At 36.8% G+C, this 18,550-nt stretch overlaps 1 protein-coding gene across 5 annotated transcripts in view; it reads right to left on the reverse strand.

Annotated features, from left to right (window-relative positions):
- The window catches only part of EMCN (endomucin), a 105,033-nt gene extending 87,557 nt beyond the window's left edge, over positions 1 to 17,476 (reverse strand). For 3 of the 5 annotated variants that reach the window (XM_077755732.1, XM_077755733.1, XM_077755737.1), the window contains exon 1: positions 17,247 to 17,475. In XM_077755732.1, coding sequence (XP_077611858.1) covers positions 17,247 to 17,316 — 70 coding nt within the window. In that variant the 5' untranslated portion in view covers positions 17,317 to 17,475. Of the gene's footprint in view, positions 1 to 17,246 lie in introns of all 5 variants that reach the window. The other 2 variants (XM_077755736.1, XM_077755731.1) reach the window with 2 other exon arrangements.
- Between the last annotated feature and the right edge of the window lie 1,074 nt (positions 17,477 to 18,550).

Here is an 18,550-nt window from a genome sequence, read left to right on the forward strand (position 1 = left end):
TTTTATTAGCCATACACTCTTGTGCAACAAATTATCTCTAAACTCATGTCTTAAAACAATTGTTTATTATCTCTCACAGTTTTCATGGGGAAGTAACTTGAGAACAGCTTTGAGCAATTCTGGCTTTGGGTCTCTTACAAGCTAGCAGTCTGTAAAGATCGTGGGTAGGGCACCAATCAGCCCAGTGTGTGATGGATCTGGAAGATCCATTTATGAGGTGGTTCATTCATATTGTCGGCAAGCTGGTGCTTGCTGTCAGTATTACTCCCCTGGGTCTGTCCGCGAGCTTGCTGGATTGTTCTCACAATGCAATGGCTGGCCAGCTTCCCCAGGAGAAAACAGTCTGAGAGACTGAGGTGGAAGCCATAATGTCTTTTACTGCCTAGGCCTTAGAAATCACACAACGTCTCTTTCACTGTATTCTATGAGTCACACAAGTCAGCCTTAATGGAGTGTGAGAATGTTCCACCCACATGCTTGAATACCAAGAAGCAGGGATTATTGGAGGCCATTTTGGAGATTGGCTACCCCAATGCTTATAATTTGTTGGATTTCTTTCAAACACAGAGAATATCAGATTAAAAAATAAATAAATTTCTGTGTTTTAGGGGCAAATAATTCAAAGTTTTATTTATAACTTAAACCTATTCACTCAATTTTCCCATTGTTTCCCAACAGATCAGCTGGTTTCTTTGCTGTCTCTTAAATATGGCATCTTTTACTTTCAGCTTTGTAGTTTTGCTCATGTTTTTTCTCCTTTTTAAAAATTTTAATAAAAATATCAAAGAACATGGATAATTTTTTTTCATTAAAATTCAGCTAAAGTTGTACCATCTGCCTAAAGCCTTATTTATTAGTTCTGTCTGCAACAATTACCCTTTCCTTATAATTTGTATATATAATTTTTAAAATAATTTTTAGAGCTAGAGAGCATACGTGGGGGCGGGGGGCAGAGAGGCAAAGGGAGGGAGAGTTGTGAGGAGGCTCCACCCTTAGACCAGAACCCACTTTGAGGCTGGATCCCATGACCCTGGGATCATGATCTGAGCAGAAATCAAATGTTGGATGCTCAAACGATCAAGCGGCCCAGGGGGCCCTATATATACTGTTCTTAAACCACACAATTAATTTAACAGACAATAACTGAATGTCTACTATGTACTAGGGCAAAAATAAGTGATGGCATAAAGTTACTGATTTATTTCCCTTACCAATACAAAGAATTTACTTATGTATTCATGATACTAATATTTGATATGTTAGTTCTATAAGTAGATTTTCAAGTTTCTAAATGTAAACTTTTTTTCTGATGTCCCCAATATACCTTTTGTGTGCAGAAAATGTTTTATAGCAGTTAATTCTGTTCTGGAAGTATATATTTAACTTTCTTTTTAATTCATAGGATGAAAAACCTTTCTTTTGCTTAAGCTTTTAAATTCAATGTACAAATGCTATTATTCTATTTATTAATAGGCAAATTTAATAATCACATTAAAGACCCTTTAACATTTAACCTCATTTATATATTTGGTTAAATTCCCTTAAATATTTAAGGCTCTATTCACAAATTGAAAGTAGTTAACATATACCAGCCTGCCTGCCTTTTAGGATTTTGTAGAGATAATGTATATAGAAGTACTTTGCAAACTCCTAATCAATGCATAAATATGGCACTATTCCTATTAAACCATAAGGTCAGATGTGCTTCCGTTTTGAAATGATTCGATGGTAAACAAAACGTGTGGCTTTGCTCATAACTACTTTTAATAAATATTTTATCAGTTCTTAGAATGGCTACAAGTGTTTTAAAACAGTACTTGTCTTTCTCTGAATTAGATGAAGATCGGAGAAAGTTGAATTTAAATGAAATCAAAGTCCTCAGGAAGATTAAACGTTGTTCCAACCCATGACAGCCTGTCCTGAACAGCAAGAAGCATGGCAAGCCAGCTTTGACTTGAACTTCACAGACGGGTTCCAGCCTCCAGGAGGATCTGGTGAAGACCACAGATCTGGAGGTGTGTTGCCGCCTCATGCCAGCATTTAGCCTTGTGGAACAAGAGTGCACGAATCAACTAGTGCATATCAAATTAAAGAGGATGAATGCCTCTGACTGCTAAAATAATTCTAGGTAGTGACATCTTACAGAAAGCTAGCTCAATACAAGGGAACAAACCAGAGGCAGGTCTTACAGGGAAAGCTTCTGACTCTAAATAAGTAAGGGTGAATGACAACCTAAAATTCGAGAGAAAGAATGAGACTGAGAGAAAATTGATAACTTCTAAATTAAAGCTTGAAACTATGTAGTGTCTTCCATATTTCTAGGACATTTGCACTAGGGATTCAGGGGTGGAGGGACAAATGGAGAATCCACCAATAGTGCATGAGTAATGACAATAGATATTATTTTACTAAATTTCTTGATATTTTCTGATTAAATACATCCAGCCTCTGTTACATAGTAATCACTCTTAAAATCTTGAGGAGTTTTTTTTATCTATCCCGTAAGACAGCTTATTTGCCTTATAATGGATCCGAGCATCAATTTTAAGTTTCTTAAGCTCAGGCTCTGTATCTTTGTGATCATTATGAAAGGGTAACATAGACAGAAAAGTGCAAAAATATAAATATACGTATCATGAATGGACATTAATCCGAACCTAGTGTAATTATGACCCAGATTAAAAGACAGAATATTTGCTGCACTGCAGCAGTGCAGAAGCTTCTTGGGAATATTCTATGAATTACATCCTTCTACCACTGCTCTAGAGATAACTTGTAGCAAATCTGACTTAATTTCTAGCCTTTCTTTTTAGGTTTACTGTCTATGGGTACATCTGAATATAACAGAATTTGAATTCGACTGTTCTTAACTTCATGTAAATTGCAATATATTATAGATATTTTTGTCCTTTGTTCAACATAGTAATTTAAGATTTTTTATTTTATTGATTATAGCTATAGTATGTTTATTATTATTGCTGCATATAATTTATTGAATGAATAAACCATAACTCACTGATTAATTTGGTAATTCATAGACATTGCGCTGTCACGAATTTTTGTTTATTACAAAAAAACTGTGCTGCAATGAGTAAGCCTGTATTTCTTTTTCTTTTCTTTCCTTTTCTATTGTTTTGGAAAAGTGAAGAACATATTTAAGACTGCCAATTATTTTGTTTTTTCTGTTGTTTTGGGATTAGGTTGTTTTAATTTTCCTTACTGATTTCTAGTAATTTCCTTACTGATTTATAGTAATTTGAGTTTTTTTTGTCTTTTCATTTTTGCTGTTACTTCTTTTGATAAGCAGAATAAGTCTAATGCAACAGAATACATGCCCTTTAATTTATGGTTAGTGTTTTTTGTGTATTTTCCTAAAATAAAGTTTCAGAGATATTCTCCTGTATTTTCTTTGTAAACTTTTTAAATTCTACATTTACATCAGTATCAAATTCATCTGGAATTGGTTTCTGTATTTTGTGTTACATGGAAATCGATTTTAACTTTTCCCCAGTGGCCACCTGATTGTCCCAGCAGCATTAATCAAAATGGCCAATCCTTTCCCAATGCTTTGTTTTACCATCTTTGTTTTATACCTAAGATCCATATACCTGTAGGTTTGGTTAAGAGCTCCCTATTCCGTCCACTGGTCTTTGTCGCCTCATGTCGCTATTGCTTCACATGTCACATCATGTCACTCTGCTCCAATTTGACAGTTTCAATTGTTATACTTTATTATGGCACTTGATAAATGTAAAACAAGCTCTCCTTTTTCATTTTTCTTCTTTACTTCTTAAATCTTTAAGAATTACTAAGATTTTCTTGACTTTATGTACTTCCATATAAAGTTTAAAATCAGCTTCCTATATTCCACAATAAAAATATTAGAATTTTAATTGGAGTTATATTGAATCTATAGGTCTATTTGGAGAAAATTAACATAATTTAAATACCGGATTGCCCAATCAATGAACATGGTATATTTTTCTAATTTTTAAGGTTTTCTTTAATTTCATTCAATAAATTTTAGTATTATTCTCTTAAGAATTATACATATATTTTGTTAGAATTATTTATAAGTACTTGATGTTGTTTTCTTGATGTTTTTGTAAGTTGTATATTGTTAAATTTTCATATGGCTCTTGCATAGATAGAAATACAATTAATTTATATAAATTCTATGTCCAGAAACTTTACTTAATTCTTAATGCTTTTTTAAAATTTATTAATTAATATTGAATTGTTAAAAGAGTTTTTTTTAGCATTGTTCAGATGATCATATGTTGTTCTCCTTATTCTTCCAATCTAGTAAATTACGCTGATTGAACAGGGCTTGAACTCAACAATTCCCAGATAAAGAGCCCCACATTGGGCTTAAAAATTGCTTAAAAGAACAACAACAACAACTAACTAAGAAATCAATCAGCTTAATTTACTAGATTGAAAGAATAAGCTTAACAACATATGATCATCTGAACAATGCTAAAAAAAAAACCTGTTTTAACAAGCATTTGGAAACAAGATATTAATCTGATAGAATAACTTCAAGAACTATAACAATCATTGTGTATAGTGGGGAAATGTTAGCTTTCCCTGTGAGAATAAGAACAAAACAATTGTGTCCAGTAATGTTATTTTTATGAAGCATTATATTAAATAGCTACCTAGTACTACAAGATAAGAAAAATAAATATTATAATAATTGAAAAGGAATAAGTAAAAATTTATTATTTGGACATGATATGATTGATTGTATAAGTAGAAAATCTACAAGAATTTATTAATAAATTATTAGAATTAAAGAATTAATTAAAGTTTCTGGGCTCCCACAGAGGTTGGACAGGGGCATGCATGAGAGACTCAGGAAGGGTATAAGTACACATATGATTGTAGGAGAGAGAACATTCGACAATTCAAAGGGGCATATATTACTCAGGGTTTTCTTTTAAATGGTTATTTTTGAGAGAGAGAGCATGTGGAGGGGGAGAGGCAGATAGAGAGAGAGGGACAGAGGATCTGAAGCAGGCTCTGTATGGATAGCAGACAACCCAATGCAGAGCTTGAACCCACAAGCTATGAGATCATGACCTGAACTGATGTCAGACACTTAGTTGACTGAGCCACCCAGGCGCCCCATTACATAGGTTTCAATGAATGCTGCCATGAAGGAATATGAGGCCCAAAGTTGCCAGAAAACCTGAAAATAAGGCAGTCAATTACCTTCTTTGTTGCCGTTTTGTGAAATTTTTTAAATTTTAAATATTTTCCCGTAGTCATAAAACACTTTGGGGCCAAACAATACACACATGCAGGCTATGTCAGTGGATGCCAGTTTGTAAGCCCAGGAATAGAGCGTGTTGAATTCTTCCTGTCACTTATCTCGGTGTATTACATCATGGAAGATAATAAGCCAGTTGACAAATTTCACCTTGTCATTTCCTAATTCTACCAGTTTCCCTGCATGGCTAGCACAGGTTCATAACGTCACAGCGTCTTAATTTCTTTTCATGTTTGCAAGGTATCTATTAACATTGGTCTTTTAACTCTCTGCATCGTCTCAAGCTGTGAAGGCTCTACCCCTTTTCCAGTAACAAGAAATATTTGGGTTTGGATTATTGAACAGTTTCGGACACCATCTGAAACTTTGATGGGAATGGTGTAATTGTTTCTCTAATCAAACTATTATTTGTGGTGGTTAATCTTGAGCAGAGACAGAGGAGAGGCCCAGGGTCTTGCAGTGTTGATGAAAACAGGAAGGAGATTAATAGTAGAATGGAAAGCAATCAATAGGAACTCATAAGGAGTAGGAAATCTCCTTACAATGGATGGATTAAAAAGCTGGAATTTAAACCTATGCACCTATAGAGATTCTAATGCTTCCATTAATATTCATCTTGGCCAAATGTAGTTTCTATTATACTAAACTAGTACAAGCAAACAAAACAAAACAAAACAAAAATCACACATACACACACACACACAAACAAAAAACAAATCCCCAAAACCAAAAATCACTCTGATTTAATAACTAAGACTCCGTCTGAAAGCACTAGGCCCTAGCACTTTTCTTTAAAGGTTAACACCTCTGGTCATCTTGTGGGCATAAGGGGCAGTAAAAAAAGTTCAGATGACCAGTCGGGAAATTGGAATCTAGTCCAGGACTTCTCAGAATGTAAGTCCATGTGCCAGTGTATAAACATTATCTGTAGTAATTGCTGAAGCATTGTTGTCTGGATTTTACTGGAAGCGTTGGGGGTGAGCCTTAGGGAAATCTATTTTTCACAGATACCTTCAGTGATTCTTATGAGTAATAAATGTTAAAACCTACTGATCTGAATTATAGTGTGTGTGTGCTTGGGCTTTTCTCCTCTGACAGTGAACCCAGTAACACCAGCCTATACAATCACCCAGGCAATGGCAAGGATGAAATGAGATAATTGATCAATAAAGAGCTTTGAAAAATGTGTAGCATTTCGCAAATGGAATGAATGGAGGAATGAAGGACTAGCAAGAGATATAATGATAAGAAAGAACCCTATTGACTACCAGGTCTATAAGAGTGGCTGGAAGGCCGATGGAAAGTGCTTCTCGCAAATAATTAGAGTTTTGTTACATATCTTTCTCCCTCCCCTTCTTATTCCTTATATTTTCCCATCCCAACCCTCTCAGAGAGGCTTTCTCTCTTTCTTCCAGCCTCTAGCACCCTCTCAGACTCTTTAACCTCATCTTTACTCTCAATCTTTTTTCTGCACGTCCGTGAATTTATCTTTTTTTTTCTTTCTCCCTGTCTCCTTCTCTCTCCCCCTGCCCTCTGTTCTTTTTTTCTATCCCTCCCACTCTCACATGCCTTCAAATTATATACAAATAATAACACAAGGAAAATGGCAAAAAAAAAAAAGACTGTCTTTCGCTGGTGTGTGCTCTGAGAAATGTTTCTCATGGCAGAGAACTGACCCTTTACATGTGAAGCAGATACTTGCCTGCAGCCCTGCCTGAAAATTCCCAAAGGAAACAACATTAGGAAATAGAATTGAACGTCTTGATCCAAAGCGAACAAATCTAGGAATAACAGGATGAAAGTGAAGCAAGAGAACTTGAGCAAAATATACAGAAATTGTTTGTTACAGATAGATCACACCATTATAGATCTGGAAGAAAACTTCAGTGTCATTTAGTAGAGCTGTACTCATATTGTTATCAGGAAATTAAAGACTTGAGAGGTTAAAACATTTGCTTGCCTCAGCCACACAGCAAGCTTGTGGCCCGTGGTAACTAAGACCAAAGGCCTCTTGGCTTCGAGAACAGTACACACCACCGCTGCACAGTGCCAGCTAGTGACCTGAGTCAGAACTCAGTGCAAAAAAAGTTGTTATATTGCTGAATGTATATATATAACTAAAGCAGGCTTTATTTTATGTAAATACTGGTAAATGGCATGTACATTGTACATTCTTTATGTCTTTATTTGACAAAATAAAACCCTGTTAATTGCCTGTCAACTGTTCACGGGGAATTTCATTATTTATTGACCAATGAAAATTTTAAAACCTGGGAATAAGTGAATTATCTAATGCCTTTGCTTCTGGAGAAGATTAGAATAATTACTCAACATCCTGAATAAAGGCCTCAGAGTCGGAAAGGTAAAATCTGTAACCAATGCATCTTTACAGTTGAACTTCCATAATTTTACAGTTTAGCAGAATTGAGGACCAGTAAGGTCTAAGTGTTTCAGAATTACGCAATGAATGATACAGAGAATTGTAGGATACCATTTTTTTTTCCTTTTGAGTGAGACACAGGAATGGTTCAACACTTGTTTTCTGATAATCACACCATTCTTATGTGATTTGAACAGTCAATATAAAACAGAGGTGGGCATTTTCTGCTATTTATACAACAAAAAGACTGCAGGTCAGTTTCGTAAAGCAAACCAAATCAGCCCAGCTGGCCAAAAGAGTATCCCAGAATGATAGTCGCAACTTCTCCACTACCCAGGCCAAGGATAAAAATAAATATTGTCCTCAAGTCCCTGAAAACAAATCCAGGAATGACTTGTATATTTTCAACTCTGCTGACTTTTGAAGAAATACGGTTCTCTAAATTGAAGCAAGAGCTGGTTAGTGAGCATCACTTTTGTGTCCAAAGATAGGTCCTGAGGGGAAAAAAAGATCAATTTGATACTGCCTTTGCTATCAAGGGATTTACATTCAGTTAGGTTATAACAGACCCTAGCAACAGGATTTTAAATGGCTGGCAGCATTCCATTTTTCTTTCTTCTATTTTGCAAGTCTATAGAGTTGTCAACTTTAGTTAATACAAAACTTGTTCCCAACAAATGAGGCGGTCAGAAAAAGAAAGAAAAGACAAGAAAAATAATAAAAAGCTATGGATTCATAAAAAAAATAAAAATAAATTAATTAATAAAATAAAAAATTAACTAATGAAAAAATAAATTTTAGAAAAAGCTTATGGATTCACATCATTTCATTATCTTAATCCCAAAAATGCAATTGTTATTAATTTTGTGCATTTAAAATGGTGGGTCTCATTTTTAAAAACTGGATTCTCAGGGAGAGATAATGGAGAGATATCTCATTGTTGAAGAGAGGAGTTGTCACCATGGCCATGAGTCGAATGCAGGGGTGACCTCTCTTCCCTAGGGACAGTGTCCCAGAGCTAGACATTTATGTCCTCACACTTGCGAATCAGAGGACGATTTCACAGTTCATACCACAGAAATAATTTCTTTTCCCATTTCAGTTAAGAAAACATTCAATGCATGATACAAATGGTTCTGTGCTTCATGTGTGTGGCTTTTACAACTCAGGCAGTATTTCAACACATAGCTATTTGAGTGTGTAGCATCCATAGAAAAATATATAAAGTTTTTTTTTTCTTTATTTTGAAAGAGAGAGAGAGAGAGAGCACGTGCATGTGTATGGGTAAGGGAGGGGCAAAGAGAGTGTGAGACAGAGAATCCCAAGCAGGCTCTGTGCTGTCAGTGCAGAGCCTGATGCTGGGCTCGAACCCACGAATAGTGAGATCATGACCTGAGCCAAAATCAAGAGTTCGAAGCTTAACCAACTGAGGCACGCAGGTGCTCCAATATATAAAGGTATTATAGCTAAAAAAGCAATGGTGGAGTGGCAGTTACAGACCTAGCCAACAAGGACAAATTCTCCAGTTTATGAAATGTCTTCTCACTGATTCTGTGAGTTAAATGTTAATTTGCATGTTAATAACTAATATTTAAATAGTAAGCTATGACTTCCAGAACACTTCAAATGGGGTTTCTGATTTTCATGTAAAACCAATACTGTGTCAGCAAATATCATTTTTCTCATATTTAGATAAAGAAACTGAGGCTAAGAAGTATTGAATGTCTAGGTTAATTTCAGAAAACTAAGAAGCTAGACCCAAACTTGGTTCTCACATTAAAATCAAGGTTCCTTTCACTAACATATCCCACCTCTCAGATTAAGTAGTGCTCAATACCTTAAGGAAGGTTGTAATATGTAAGGATGTTGACAATTCTCAGGCTACAAAATTAGCATCTTCATTAAAAATAGACATATCTGAGGGCACCTGGGTGGCTCAGTCAGTTCGTTGCGAGAATTAACACTGTAATTATTTTAATATTTGCTGAGTTTGCACTAGAATCAATTTGGAAATAAGGCAGTTTGTCTAAGGAATGGGATATAATAAACTAGAGGACTCCGAACCCCTAACCTCGGCAAACCTTGCAGAGTTCTTACATGCAGGATATTATTGTGGGTGTTTTTCTTGTGTGCATGCCTTCACGAGACCCCCATCATACTTCTGTTAGGTAGGGACTGCGCTGGTCCCATTGTACATCTGGGAATGCTGAAGGTTATGTCACTCGCCCAAGTGCACACAGATAGTAAGCGGCAGAGCTGGAATTTGAACCCAGGCAGTCTGGCTCCAGAAGGATTATAAATGTGACATTAAGTGATCCATTCACTGATAGTTATTTCCTTAGCTTCTCTTCTTCTCCAAGTCCCGTATTAGCTGCACTGACATTTATATTATAGACAAGCAGGTTGTTTTTCCCAACCAACTTGACAATGGGTAGGTAGGCAAATGCCTACACCTGTTTTCAACGCAGCCCCTAATAATTAATTGAGTCTAGCACAGTAAGAGGATCATTATCACTAAGTGGAAACTCATCCATGGCACTTAATTTGTGGTTTTTAAGGTGTGGAGTGGAAGATGCTATGAGACGCAGCAGTGGCTTCTGAATTACCCAAGTAGTAAAGTCTCTATCCTTCCTCTTTTCAATTAAAAAAAATTCAGTTTAGGAGGAACTTAACTGAGGAACAAGGGGGAGAAGAAAGGGGGAAATGGTGGGGGAAAGGGAGAGAGGCAAACCATGAGAGACTCTTGAATGCTGACAAAAACTGAGGACTGATGGATGTGGGGGGAAGGGGGGAGGGGCATGGAGGAGGGCACTTGTGGGGATGAGCACTGGGTGTTATGTGGAAACTAATTTGACAATAAACTATTTGTTAAAAAAAAATTCAGTTTAACTGTCATTTCACCACACTGGAAGGCAGCAAGCTATAAGGGAGATTTTGAGGAGCAACTTCCTCTTATTTGATTTTAAGCGACATGGCTCTGGTATAACTTTATAGTCCCTCAAGCCTCGTTTCCTAATCGGTAAAATGGGAATAATAAAGTCGGCCTTAAAATGTTGTGATGGAAGTAATCTGTGTAAAATGCCTGGCTCAATAAATGGCAGATGTCAGTAGATGTTGTGATGACACTCACATGGGCTAATTTGGACCAGATCCAACTGAGTCTGGGTTTTGACACAACTAATTTGTGTTTAAGCCAGAATATGACTGAACAGACAGATTTAAAAAGCAATTTGTATTTTAGATGAGCAGTACACCATGAATAAAATCAATGATTTGAACATTTTTGGCTACCAACCTTATAATATAATTCATTACTGACTCTATACAAACAGGCAAATGATTGCCTTTGAACAGGACCTGCTTAGAATATTGCTTAACATAGTCAACAAAAGATGGATAAGGCTTTTTCTTGCTTTTTTTGTAAGTGAAGAGGAAGAAAGGTGGTGAATAACGATTGGAGTATCAGAGAAACTGTAACAAACCTACATCTCGATATAATCTATCATTCAATCCAAAATGAGCCCATCAAGAAAAATAATAAATCCTGGATTTCACCAGAAAGCAGAGCCCAAGATGAAGCATAGTGTGCAAACTTTCTGTGTGCAGACAGTTTGTAAAGGAAAAGGAAGGCAAAGGAATAGAGGACTAAAGCAGTGAAACGGAGCAGGAATAGAAGAAAGTATTTATTCACTGGCTCCATTTCCCCTTTTGGCAAGAGTTGTCTCCTAGAGGGGCTACTGCTCCTGGTCTTCCAGCTCAGACCCAACAATGCCATGTGCAGTTCTGCAGGTGACACTGTCTCAGTATCAGAGTAACAGCAGATAGGACTACAAAAGATATACATTCACACGAATCAAGGTGCTGTCAGGCTACACATGTGTGTAGCAGGTTGCCATAGTGATGGCTGGAGTAAACACAACCAGAGAAGATAGAGGGAAAGACACGACATGTGTCTGATGCTTAAACAGTAGCTGCTTCTATTTAGAGACTAGTTATGATGATCTCTGCTGATATTTCTACAAGACATAAAACTTGTATTCAAGTTTAGAAAACTATTTTTCTTTTCTTTTCCTTTTTTAAAACAGTTTTTCTTATGGTTGTCCCAAATTTGGGGACCGTACAGTGGCCTTTCTAGATGTAACTGACATCACTAATGGTTTTCATGTTGATGCTGATGTTGTGTCTGCAACAGTACAAAAGGATCTTGTTTGCTAACTAAAAGGGTTTCTTCTAACACCCAACAGGCATTATTATCCTATCCTATAATGATCCACAGGAATTCAGTAACAGGAAAAGAGGCACTTACTAACAGGAATTGAATGTCCCTTGGAGTACATTCCTGCTTTGACATTCACTGTTTAGAAATGTGCATCTCAAATTGTTCTCAAAGATAAAGAGGAAGTTGGAAAGTGATGACTAAAAAAGGGGTAGAAGTTACTTGAATTAGAATTATTCCCAAGTTAAAATGTTTACCTGAAGCTTGAAATGGAACTTCGTCGATGAAAAAGGAAGAACAGGCAATGATCCAGTAAAATACAAGTTTTCTGAAACCCCCAAAGGGGTATCATTTTTTCCCTCAACTGAATAATAACAATTAGCAAGATAAAGTTGCCAGAGAATTTACTGGTGACAACTGTTATGAATCTCTTGAAAGCAGAAATTCTAGACTGATCACTTCTACTTTTAGGTAGAAACTTAAAAAAAATAAGTAGTGCAAAAAAAGAATGTAAAACAAATGTTGTGGGGACTGAATACCTTCCCGTTGGATCTGTTTGCATTCTGGTTCATCTGCCTACAATAGAGTACTCATTTTAGGTAAGATTTGCTGATAGTGATTAAGCTAAATAGAAGTAATAAGTAAAATGATCTGCTCTAAAGCAACTCCTATGCTATCTAAAATAATACATGAATTAACTTTCTTAAACTTCCCTTTTTAAGAACATTTTTTCTTTTAAAAAACCCATTTTGTATTTTTAAGAAGTTGTTTGAGAATAGGTTTCTCCTTGAATATTTCTATCGATAAGAGGATAGGACATAAAGTATTTTATACCCAAAAGGAAAAGTAGAGCTAATTCTTTTTGTATGTTCTTCCTCCCAACGGTTATAGTCAAGGCAGTTTCTTTTTCCACATTTGTTGTAAATTCCTGTTACCTGGTACTAGGTGGTCCATCTATAGCTGTCATGTTCTTTCTTAGCTAGACTTTGGGAATTGGCTTCCCTTTGATATGCCCACTTTCATTGGAGGATCAAAGTAATCGATTTGTACCCGTGGTATACACTATGAGTCATACATGTCCATAATCTTTTCATATAAACAAGGAAGTAAACTGGTGAGTGATTGTCACTGGAAGAAATGAAAAATGAAAAAAAAAGGCAATTGTATCATTCACTTACATGTCGTTTGGCTAACTACGTCCTTATTAGATGTTTAGAACTGTTCCTGGACAAACGAAATAAATATGGTAATTAAAACCCCCGCTTTCAAGGTGTTTATTGCCTGGAAGAGGAGATTAGATATGTCTACAAATAATTATGATAAAATTAAAAAACAAGTGCCATGAGAGAGTTAGATATATGGGCATCCAGGTGAGAAATAAATTGCTTTTCTCTGTTATTAATCTTTTTTTTTTTTAAATATTTTTATTTATTTCTAGGAGAGAGAGAGAGAGACAGACAGCGTGAGCAGGGGAGGGTCAGAGAGAGAGAGAGTCACAGACTCCGAAATAGGCTCCAGGCTCCGAGCTGGCAGTCAGCATAGAGCCCGACGCGGGGCTTGAACCCACGAACCGCGAGATCATGACCTAAGCGAAAGTCGGACACCTAACCGACTAAGCCACCCAGGCGCCCCTCTGTTATTAATCTTAAAGGGAGCAGGACTAAGAAGCCCTGGGATTCAAGTTGTAAAGACTCACCACCACTTCCAATTCCAGGGGCATTACAACTCCCCACAGATTTTAATTTAGCCTGAATGTCTCTGTTTAAACATCTTACTAGGATTTCAAACTCACCGTGTCCAAAATAGAATACTTCATTTTCCTCCTTAAATTGTCTCCACCTATCTTTCCCTCCCTCTGCTTCCAAACCATATTCTTACTTTTGGTCTTCAGATAATCCTCTCTGTACATCTCATTCACTTTCTCCCTCACTGCCTGTCAAGAATATGTCAAATCACAAAGTTTCTATCCCTTTTAGCTCTTCCCTAGATCTGTTTTTTTTTTTCACTTTATTGACAAATTTTCAGAATGGCAATAACATTTGCACTATTTTCTTTAGCTTTTGTCTCTCCTGACTGCAACAGTCTAATCTATATCCTGCTGACAGATTAATCTTCCCAACATAAAGCCCCAATCATATAATTCCCACACTCAAACATGTAGAGGTTCTAAACGAATTAACTATTCAATGTTTAACTATTGACTACAACTAGTCAATATTTCTCATCCTGGTAGTCAACATATCTTGAGACTCTGTTTCCAACCCTATTTTCTAAAATGTAACCTAAGTCCAATCTGTGACCTCCTTACATTTCTACACTGGAATATACTAATGTCTTCATGTTCCTACTCAAGAAATTCCATCAGTCTGGAACCTTCTGTTTTTCAAATTTCAAAGTTCATCATAATTTCCACTTTTATATGAAGCCTTTTCTGATGCCCCCACACTCCAGACTAAGCTCCCTTATTATTCTTTACTCACCACTTGAGACCTACACTATAACCAACCTTCTTATTACGTGTCACCCGTTTGCTCTCCCATTTCAAAGGCCATGGCTGAGTCTTAACTATTCTCTGTAAATCTATAGCATTTAGCATTATGCCTGTCTTACAGTGTGTTCAATCCATTTTTTTCCATGAAACTCAATGTTCAATCAGTGTCAAATGAATCTCTCCAAGCAATTAAATTCTTCTTCAGATACCAATAAAATGATGTTTGTTCCTAAAATGATGTTTGCAAATGCCTGAAACATTTTCATCTTTCCTAAATTAATGTAAACTCCAAACAGCAAATGGTGCTTGAAGAGTGACTAGTTTCCAGGGCCTCTTTTCTCTTGGAATCACTCTTCATTTAACTTCCCTCAGTCTTGACAGGGAAAGGCTCATCAATATAGGCTTAAAAGCCAAAGGGGTATAAAAGCCACAGGAGGGGTCTGTTCAGTTTTAAATACAATTTAGAAAACCTTGGGAAAGAATGACAGCTCCTTTTCAGGAACTTCCTGTACGTACTTCAATAGGACAGCTTTCCAAGTTGAAGAATGTAAAATATTATACCACCAACCAAGTAATAGAAAGTCACTCACTGCTGTGTAAAAAGATTCACTTGATTTTCACAATAAGCACAAAGGACTATATTGTATTTATTTAAGTCTGAGACTGACAAAAATGTCAGACGGAAAAAGAAAAGTAGTCAATTTCTCTAAAAGATCATTATTTAGGAATAAATTACTACGCAAAAAAGCATGGATCTTCTTGACAACTTGTGAATTTAAGGCAGAAGAGATGCCTCCCTCCTCACCCCTAATAATCAGCCCTGCTGATGAAATATGTTAAGCATTCTAAGTTTGGGGAATGTACAAAGCTTTGAAATCAATGTGTTTCCGGTGCAGGGGGTTAGGGAAAGAACTTAATACATTAGCTTAGGAAATGCTTCATTTCCTGCGCCATACCCAGGGAGGGAAACAGAACAGTCAGAGCCAGGTGCAACAAAATCATACACCTGAATGGAAAATCTCTTTCAGTTCCTCCTGGGTATTACCTGGATGGTCAATTTATGCTCTTGAGCTAAAGTTTCCTTTTCTAAAACAAACAGAGTAGTTTTTACAGACATGTTCCTTAACAAATAGGCTTGTTGACAGAGGTTGAAGGAGGTAGTCATTATGTAATCATTATCTCTGCTTAAATAAGAAGTTGCCATACTTGGATTAATAGTTAGTTAGAAAGAAGACACAGGTTGAGCTCATTAGTGGTGAGTGAAAAGAAGTTTGTATTTTCCCAAAATGATCATAAAAGGAATATCTTCCAGGTCGTCTCTGGGTTGTCCTTTACCTTTCCATCTTTGTTATGGCTACGTTTTTGCAGGCTGATTCTATTGATACAATTCCATTTTGCTTTCAGAAAGACATATAATCCATTCAGAGGTTAACAATTCCAGGAAAGTAGTGTACTCGATATTTACAGACTCGGGGTGGTAAGCAGCCTAAGCCAGACTCTCAAATTTATATTGACCTGACATGTGTTTGTAAGCCCGTTTTTCATGGCATCAGGATTCCTACCAATCTTTCCCATGTGTACTGAAGAGTTACTTAAAAGCTCATATACTTATTTCTGTGGCCTCTCATCAATACTCTTTATTTTAAAAACTCAGTTTCTTGGTAACTCTTCTAAGGTAGATTTTTCTGGCCTTGATACCTGCTTCAACTTAACTCTGAAAATATCAAGACGCATGGTAAGCAATCATATGTGATTTTGAACTGCTTGGGAATGGGTCCTAATTTATATATATATATTTTAAGAAATTAATTATAAACATTACTGAAAGAGCATACATAATTTTCCTATATTAATACTCTATATTAGAATTTTTTTAGGTAACAAACTTTTGAAAAGAGCACATACGAACAAAATTAGAACTGATATTTTTCTAAGGCTCCTCAGAATCAGTATTTCCCAAACTGATAGTTTGTGCTTTGGTTTTCATGCTTATTAAATCTGTCGTGTATTGGAATTACAGATTTGTTTTTCCCAACACTACATTTACCACTGTTGGTAAGGACAATGTCTTAATCATTTATGTATTTCTTGCACTGATGAGTACATGATAAGATCCTAGTAAATATTTATTAAATTTAATTGCTTACAGTGAATCCCTCAGAAAGGATTACAAGATAAATGTAATAATCTCTTGCAACTGGTCATTGATATAGTCAGGATTTATATTGGTTCATATATATCCTTTGTTTGAGTTTCTGAAACTGCAGTCAAGGGGTAGGATTTTTGAAATGATGTGCAAAGTGTTGTGTGTGTATATTTCCGGAGCAAATAAATGTTATTAACTTTAATCAAATGACTCTCCTCTTTACTTCCTACTCTCTCAAGATACTAATATTCATTTTCCTAGGCAGCTTTATCCAACCTCTCAGTTTATCAGAGCCAAAAAGACAATGGAACAAATATAGGCCAGCTTCTGTGATGCAGCATTTCTGATTACAGCCTTTCACCCATACTTGACAATTGTTATTTCTAGACTTACACCTGAAAGGAGCACATTTGTGAGAACTAGTACCTTTTTAACCAGCATTTTATTCCCTGATTTTTATTTTCAAAAAATGCTATTGTGTATTCCCCATACCTTTATGATACCATCCAACACACTGCAAGGCTGCTGCACCAGCAAGCATTTCCTTTCAGTGAAAACAAACATTCTCTCCGTGGAGCCTTCTCCATGCACTCCTGGTCAACATCCACGCACTGGACACAGCAAATGAAATGCTGCATCCACATTTCAGGGGAAGGTGCCTGAAGGTAAACTGAGGCTAAAAGTCCCCTCCTAGTGATTTCTGATCCACACCATCAGAGGAATAAGAGAAAAGAATACCTGTGTCATCTTCACTGCTACAAAGAGTGGACAGAGGAAGACAAAGGATGATCACTTGCAGGAGTCTCATGGTGCCCAGGGATCGTCTCAGCAGCTCTTCTCTCCAGAGTCAGGCAGAGACAACTGGCTCCCAGCCTGGCAGGGCCCTGTTAGCAAATGGAAAAGGTGTGCTGAATGTGAACAGCTACTGCCCATTCCTACTTATTTCGGGGGCTCTGATAAAGAACGGGAGGAAATACACACACTCCCTCTGGGAGTTCAGCAGAGAGGAGATTTATTGTTTCAGTCCCTTACAGGAACTTTTTTTCCTCTTCCTTTGGCAGCCACTTGTGTTTTTGTTACTACATTATTTTGTTCTTCTTCAACAAAAAGGTCAGGGCGGGTTCTGAACAGAAACAGATCTTTCTTGAGAATGGACCATACGGCGTTCTAACTTTTGTTTTGAAAGTGTGTTTTGGAGTGGTTATAAGAGGGGCCTTATTAAACAGAGATTCACTTTGGATGAAGAGACTTTAACCGCCTGAGGGTTCAAGTTTAGATCAAAATCCATAAGGAATCAACTTTTCTTCTTTCCTTCCAACTTGAAAGCCAGATTAGCAAAGATCACCTTCTGGAGATAAGTGTGAAAATTTATTAAATAGGTCACGCTCTGCTCTTGAGTTAGCAGAAAGACTTCTTAGGGACATCCAGGGAGGCTTCTCAGGACATTTCTAATAGAATTAAACAATGGCAGGGGACTGTTCACTGCTCTTTCCTGTTTTTTATTTGTGGAATTTGATGCAGAGTAAGGAAAAAATAGTTATACAGGCATCCCTGCCTTTGGCAAGCAGTGTTCAGTGTCCGTGTTGCAGTGAGCTGTTCTAGAGTCAGCACGCAACCCCGAGCAGCAGGTGTGGCCCCGCCAAGCTCCTTCCCTGGAACGACACTCAGCATCTCAGCATCAAGCCACCGCAGCATTGAACTATGTCCTGTGAGCATCTGTGCTTTATCTCCATTTAGCTTGTGCGTCCATTAGCATAATGTGTCCTAAGGTATGAGAAAAGCCTAAGAAAGGTTATGGGGGTGGGGGGGGGAGGAGTGTTGAGAATGCTCAAAAATTCTCCATATAAATTAATAATTGCTTCTTTATGACATTTCCACTTGGGAAAGATTTCATAGGAATTCTCCATTTTCAGAGAGTGGGGGAAACCTCTAACATCCCCCATGGGCATTCTTTTCCAAGAAATATGATAGAAATGGTGCTGGGGTAGAATGGTCTCCCAAGAAGTCAGTGAGGTCAGGAGAGACAGACTCCTCAGACCAGA

The sequence above is a fragment of the Crocuta crocuta genome, unplaced genomic scaffold (assembly GCF_008692635.1).
Source record: "Crocuta crocuta isolate KB4526 unplaced genomic scaffold, BGI_CrCroc_1.0 scaffold92, whole genome shotgun sequence".
NCBI lineage: Eukaryota > Metazoa > Chordata > Mammalia > Carnivora > Hyaenidae > Crocuta > Crocuta crocuta.